The sequence below is a fragment of the Carassius auratus genome, chromosome 22, assembly GCF_003368295.1.
Source record: "Carassius auratus strain Wakin chromosome 22, ASM336829v1, whole genome shotgun sequence".
NCBI classification, from domain to species: domain Eukaryota; kingdom Metazoa; phylum Chordata; class Actinopteri; order Cypriniformes; family Cyprinidae; genus Carassius; species Carassius auratus.
Window position 1 is genome coordinate 19,461,064 of NC_039264.1, and position 7,494 is coordinate 19,468,557.

General features: G+C 37.9%; 1 protein-coding gene across 3 annotated transcripts; it reads left to right on the forward strand.

Moving 5' to 3' along the window:
• Positions 1-805: 805 nt before the first annotated feature.
• LOC113039939 (beta-1,3-galactosyltransferase 1-like) lies at positions 806-7,236 on the forward strand. Of its 3 annotated transcripts, none has more exons than XM_026198112.1 (3): positions 806-946; positions 1,242-1,331; positions 5,713-7,236. In XM_026198112.1, exons 2-3 carry the CDS (start codon positions 1,306-1,308, stop codon positions 6,788-6,790), a joined length of 1,104 nt encoding a protein of 367 aa, XP_026053897.1. In that variant the 5' UTR covers positions 806-946; positions 1,242-1,305; the 3' UTR covers positions 6,791-7,236. The 3 variants fall into 3 exon arrangements, with proteins under 3 accessions (XP_026053897.1, XP_026053898.1, XP_026053896.1); XM_026198111.1 differs by lacking the exon at positions 806-946 and adding an exon at positions 2,123-2,386 and having other exon boundaries at positions 1,256-1,331; XM_026198113.1 differs by lacking the exon at positions 806-946 and having other exon boundaries at positions 1,223-1,331.
• The last annotated feature ends 258 nt before the right edge of the window (positions 7,237-7,494 follow it).

A 7,494-nucleotide genomic window follows, 5' to 3' on the forward strand; every position in this document is an offset into this window, starting at 1 on the left:
CATTAGTAGGACTATATTTGTTTTTCCAGAAATTAAACCGTCACGTCTGGTTATTCCTATTTGTTTTATTTTGCTTGCATTTCACATATCCATTATATGAAGAACTTTCATCGTCTGTTTGGAGTTGGTCGGTAAAATCACAATACTATGACTAGCAGTTATTAGGCCTGTTTTTCCTGTTTTTTAATGTTTGCATTATCTGCTGCAGTATGGTATTAAATTACAGATATATTTAGTATGTTTACATATTAAACAAATAACTGACTCCTAAAACAAGCAACTTATAATTTAAAAAATTGTTCATCCGAAAATGTTTGTTGTTTTCAACCTGTGTGACCTTCTGTGGAATGAATATCAGGTTAACTGAATTATGGAATGGAAAAATGATTTTTTTAATACAGCACCAAAGAGTGTAAGCAAAAGTGACCAAGTGACTAAACAAGGAGCAAAACTTGGTGAGCAAAAAAACTAAACAAGAACTTACTGTCACAACTTCAATATTTTCAGTCCACTTAAATATGTAAAATAATTTGATATTAACTTGGGTTGGGACTACATGAATCCTTTTGTAACATTAACTGAAACTGCATGGGTGGATTCTGCACAGCTATGGCAACAACACTATAAAAAGGATATTGTGTATTGCGAACAAAACATTTAATGTATCAACTGTTTGGGCTATTGGCTCATACAAAGCTGAAAACAACCAGAAATACTGGTTTCACAACCATGCTTCTGCTTTTGCACATCAGCTTGTGCTAACCCTACGTGAACAAAAGCTAAAGTATCCAGTGAAACTCCAGACATCAGTCTAAACAAACTAAAAAGAAATATGGCAGGTTTCCTGGAGATGAGCGAGCATCATTGTTCAAGTACATTTGGCAAGGAAACATTATTCCATTGAATATATGGACCTTCAAGGATTACGTGTTTCACCTTATTGCCTGTAAGACTCAAATTCATTCTGACAATTAAAGGGCTCTTGCAAAATGTGTAGCTATTATGTTACTCACAGCAACAAAACAAATCCCACATAATGAGGACAATACCCTAGAGAGGATGTTCTCATAGGTTCCTGATGTGTGTGTGTAGTTTTATGCTGTCTATCTATCTATCTATCTATCAAACAAAATGATTATAAATAAATAAGGGTATGTCTTGGTTTTGGGTTTGTTCACATGTACATCACAGGTGCAAAAACAATTGCTTTTTAACTCCACCCCTACCTAAACTATTGCTAGGTACGAAACCAGTATTTCAGCAGGGGATATGTAAAGCAGTAAGATCATAGCCGAACTCCCCAGAATGGCTACTAAAAGCATTTGGCAAAGGTAAGTGATTATGCTTCATGTTATTTGTGTTATTTACGTACAAAGTCTTTTTGCGATCTAAGAAACTCGATGTGCTTTGAAATGAATCGGACTGAAGTCAGATTAGAATGATTAGCTGTGGTAAAACTGAACATATCTGCATTAATTAGAAGGTGACCAGATCTAAACATATATTTTTATGTATACTTCACTTTGTTTTTGTTCAGTGTCTTTAAGTTTGTAATGGAAAAGGGAAACTGAAAGACAAATGTAAGATGATACAGAGGAAGAAGAAATGTTTTATTGAAGCAGGGAACAAAGTAAAATGTTAGGACTTGAGATTTCATAACAAAACTGCCATTACTGGCAAACTATAACTACTTTTACTTTTACATGATGTACATTTACGTGATTACATTCATGTGATTTATATATATATATATATATATATATATATATATATATATATATATATATATATATATATATATATATATTCAGAAACGTACATAGAATAGTGTATGCTGTAAAGTACACGTTTTATCAGTGTAAGAATTACTTTTTAATTGTATCTTAAATATATGTCAAGTTGGCTGGTTTACCAGGAAATTAAACACCAGTGCAAATAACCTGCAGGCATAGGCTAGATAACATATTGATTCAAGTATCCCTGTTAAATATTGATCCTCTGGAACACATTTACACAAAAATAGCATTTGCAAGTGTTTGAAATGCCTTACTGTCAAAATAAGTACTGCATTTGATGAAGAACTTGTTTCCTTACCGTAATTCATGTATGTAATGTATTTCAGAAATGTCATTTTGATCCACCTACAGCAAAACGCTTTCTCCCACTATTCATGAATATGATGACTAGCCTAGCATCAACTACCCACATAGCAAACGGACTTGGCTCAAATGTGGCCTCAAGCTGGCATTGCTGGCCTAATGTCGGCAATGGGATGTACCCTTTCAGCCAGAGCTGGGCAATGTGTGGCAATGACGGCACAGCGGGGATCCGGCAAACAATATCCGGGCCGATTGTTGATGGGAGGAGTGTGGCCCAGATCAGTCAGGTGATATGTGGCCCATGAAAAACAAGATAAATACAATATTGCATGCTAATGGTTAAATGATCACAGACATTTTAATGTACATTGTAGTATTGTTAAAATGAAGTCTTTGAAATGGCAAGTCAAAACAGAATGAAACATTATCATTTCAAAATTAAGCAAATACGTCAAGTGCATTAAACTGCACTTAATTATAATTTTATAAAATTTTATATTTTTATTCTTGGTACAAATAATCTTAGAATCCTTACATGAAGATAGAGAGAGAGAGAGAGAGAGAGAGAGAGAGATCATTTCACCATTATCATGTAATATTTATTTGATTTACTATGAGGCACACACTGATCTATAATAGAGAGTGGGTGCACATCATTTTTATTAGTATGCTGTCATGCACAAGCATTAGATAAAATGATCACAAAAGTATTTTATTTGTATTTAAATCCTGTATCCATTTGATACTAGGTGTGAGGGACAAATCCAAATTGGATCTCCTTCCTCTGTAGCTATAGTAACCATTTAAAAATGTGCCGTTAAGAAGTTTTACAACATGTTTTACGGCAGAGATATCAAACGCTCATTGGCTCTCATCGGTTTCGTCATAGATTGCGACATGCCGTTTTTCCGGTGATGCCTGTTTTGAACGCAAAACCAGGGGGGCAGGGTTTCATATTTTTTTGAAGCACCCCTGGGCACCGCCATTGTCTAGCAGACCCCCGCCTGCTGTTAGCATCTGAAGCGTTTAAAGACTCCATTTGTCCATTCATTATTTCTAAAGAAACACGAAAATGTATAAAAGGCTCCATTACCTTGTATCTTCTCTACTGTGCGACTCTCTGTCGCACAGTAGAGAAATTACTGTATGGACAGGAGGAGAAGCTCACAGACAATCTTTTACTGTCTATGAGGTAATCGGGGGGACGTGGAGGCATAAAAAGTCAAGGGAGATAATTAATTAGAATACTTACCAAAATTTGCTCCTGTTCATGCTCGCCTTCTCTGGAAGATTTGGTGGGTGATTTAGATTTCTCTTGGCACAGTGATTAGACGACTTAAAGGTTGCTCACGTGACATCTACGTCATCAAGCTCAGTTTGAGTCTGCGCAGTACGCTCGACCCCCAGGAAATAAGTGCTTCTAATTGACTTCACTTGTCTCCATTGAATCCAATGGGGTCGCTGTGTCCATTTCTTATACTGTCTATGTGAGAAACGCGCGCCTTGACAGAGGATCGGATAGTATTTTCAGCGTTTAACAGTTTAAATTATTCCCTGCTCCTCACAAGTCTATTATATTCTGCCGGAGAGGACTGCAACTGCAATGCATCGTCATTTGAATTACTGTGGTACTGCTCTTTGAAGCATCTGCAATAAATTATTATGATTAAGTTACATGTGTCTATCTGTTACGTTTCTCTTAGACGGTATACTTTATACACTCACTCTTTATTGGTTGATTTGTTCTTTATAAAAATAAATAGAAAAACCAATGCAATACGTTTTTTTTTTATTGCACAGTTACATGATGTGTGGGTTATAGTGTTGGCCCAGATCCGGCCCACATCTGGCCCAAGTGAAATCCATGGGGGCCAGATGTGGGCCGGATCTGGGCTGAAACTGCTTCCTGTCTGGGTTGGGCCTGTGCTATATAATTCTCAGGTGTGGCTCAGATTGGGAGATTCTGGTTTAATTAAGAGTTATAATTGGTACCGATAATAAAACCTCTTTTGGCCCAGTTCAGGGCCAGTTAAAGGTGATTAACTGGCTGAGATTCGGGCCAGTTACGGCCCATGTGCAGCCCTAGTCTTTAAAGGGGGGGGTGAAATGCTCGTTTTCACTCAATATCCTGTTAATCTTGAGTACCTATAGAGTAGTACTGCATCCTTCATAACTCCAAAAAGTCTTTATTTTTATTATATTTATAAGAGAAAGATAGTCTGTACCGATTTTTCCCGGAAAAACGGAGGCGTGACGTGTGGGCGGAGCTAAAGAATCACGAGCGCCAGTAGGCTTTTGAGTTGAGAGCATGTGAAGCTGTGACACAGATCCAGAGGCTGAAATTTAACAAGAGCAGCATCAGCCAAGGCGTCTCTATGTGGTATGTACTGAAACTGTATATATTTGCTTAGCGGTTTTGGAAAATGACTAAGTTCCACTTTATGTCGTCTTTTTTCTTTTTTTTTTAAAGCTGTACATGTGGAAAGTGCAGTTTGATGACAACATCACATGTTGTTTACTTGATGTGCTTACGGGCTGATAGCTAAGTTAACAACACAGAGATATTTGAAGCAGTTTTACTCACCGCATGTGGTTCCAACACACGATCGTGACCCTTTTCCGTTGGGACTGCATTATCCTTATGAGATAAACGATGTGCAATCCAAAATGCAGGGAACAAACAAAAACACTTGCACAACTCCGTTGATGCTCTGTAAAAATAAACTCCATCCACTGGTCCCTTGATGCTGTTTCTCTTTTGGTAATCTGTGCAGGGTTGTCTTGCCCTGGCAACCAAAAACACACTTCTTTTGTGACTTTTCGCGACGCTCTCGCTCTGATCAGGCTGTGCTCAGCCTCTCAGTGGTCTGCTATACGGGAGCGCGCGCTCTTCCGGGAGAAGTGTCTCAGGACCCATATAAGGAAATTCCGCTCCATCTAACGTCACACAGAGCCATACTCGAAAAAAACTTTCCGAAACTTGTGACAAACCGGAAGAGGTGTTTTTGGAACAAAAATACTCCTTCAAACGTACAACTTAATTTTTGAAACTTTGTCCATGTTTAGCATGGGAATCCAACTCTTTAACAGTGTAAAAAACTCAGTATGCATGAAATAGCATTTCACCCCCCCTTTAATCCAGTTCTGGGCCACTTCAGGGCCATCATTCTTTGTGGTACTTGGGCCGAGGGAAAAGTGATTGTGTGGCCCGGATCTGGGCCAGGAGAAATTTGCTATGTGGGTAATAGGCTAGCATGTTTATCAGATGCCTGCTTCAGAAACGTTGGCAAAACAGAAGGTCGTATGGGAATCTGTAGAATAAAACTACTTTTAAAATAGACCTTCCTGTCCTCCAGCCTGCGATTAAGAAATCTATACTTTGATGATTCAGCTCACTGAATCGGTCAAATCACATACATCTGATGAACTGAGCTACAAGCCATCTTTAACTGAAAAAAAAAATAAATATGAAGCACATGTAGGCCTACCTAAATTTCATAAAACCTAAATAGATTAGGGTAAAGATTTGAGTTGGTAATAAATTACAGGCGTATTCGAAAAGCACATTTCAACTGTGGTCTCACTATTTCTGTTTCTCTTTTTTCCTCTGCAGCTTGGCTCAGGATAGTGGCTCGTTTATGCGTCACATTAAAAAGACATTTATTCTGCTGCTCACATTAGCATTTTTACTGTCTGCTGTTGCTTATGTCTCAGATTTCTCTTTTGAGACAATTGCATACTCTCAAACCTGGTTGACTAAAATCAGGAATTGGACTCATGCTGAGGTAATTAACAGCAATTGGGCTGATCGTTCTCAAAATGATTTATTAGCACCTTTGCCAAATCAACAAATCCAACCAAGAGGTACAACTATCTATCATCATGTGGCTCATCCAAGCAACTATAATTTCATGCTGGATGAACCTGATAAATGTAAGCAAGATCCATTCCTGGTCTTGATGGTCCCTGTGGCCCCCCATGAGGTCAATGCTCGTAACGCCATCCGCAGCACATGGGGGAATGAGAGCTCAGTGCAGGGAAAAGCAGTGCTGACTCTGTTCTTGGTGGGTTTGACTGGAGGAGCTGAAGCTCAACAGAAGCTGGAGGAAGAGAGTCGACAACACAGAGATTTAGTGCAGAGCAACTTTGTGGACTCCTACTTCAATCTGACCATAAAGACCATGGTGATCATGGACTGGCTGGCCACTCGTTGCCCTCAAGCAGCGTATGCTATGAAGGTTGATTCTGATATGTACATAGGCCTGGAGAACCTGATGAGCCTCTTATTGTCACCCAACACACCCAGACAGAACTACATCACAGGGTATTTGATGTGGAACCGGCCTGTTGTCAGAAACAAAAACTCTAAATGGTACGTCTCAGAGGAATTGTACCCTGAATCGACATACCCCACATACCTGCTGGGAATGGCATATCTTTTCTCCAATGACCTGCCAGAAAAAATAGTTGAAGCTTCCAAGGAAATAAAGCCCTTTAACATAGAAGATGCATATGTGGGTGCTTGTCTGAAACATTTGGGCATTGCACCCTCATCTCCCCCAGACCCTTCACAGTTTAGAGCCTATCTGGGACAATATAATCGAGAAGATTTTTTTAGAGTTATTACGACAATCCTGGGATCCCCACAGCAACTAATAGACATCTGGAAGGACGTAAAGAGGCCCTCATAAAACATTACAATAAAGTTTCATGGGCTCTATTACAACTTTAAAGTTGAAATTTATAGTTTTATGAAATTAACTCAAAACTACATAAACAAACATAAATAACAATTTTAACTGAAAGGTTGAACTGGGTTTGCAAAGCAAATGTGTTTTTCCATAAATCTCTGTTGGGGCAGGTTGTCATCTGGTGTCATAATTATCTTGTATACTGAAACTGTAAATTAATTTACCATTTCTGTTGGCCAGAACAAAGGTTTGATTTATGTGCATTATGTTTTTCATTTTTATTTTTTTCATGAGTTATTATTACAACTGATTTACTCTTTGAAGTATTAATGAAATTTTTTTCTCGGTCAATGTTCAGTGAAAATTTTTAACTCAAATGTACTTCCGTGGTCTAAAAAGAGTATTCAGTGAAACTACAAATTTGTAAATAAATGTATATAAATCTATTTTTGTTTGTGAATTGTTTTATTTTACAGTCATTACTATAACCTCTAAGGTTTTCATTTTACATTTAAGGTTCATATTCTTAAACAATCTCGGCCTTGCATTTCTTTTTGTTTTGGATAGAACTATGCTAGATTTTTATAAGGACATTTTGTGATGCACTATTCTGAATTGTAGCCTCTCACACAGGATATTATGCAAATCAGGATAGAGCCGGTTTTGACTATGCTAAAATTTATATGAATTAGATTACCTTTACC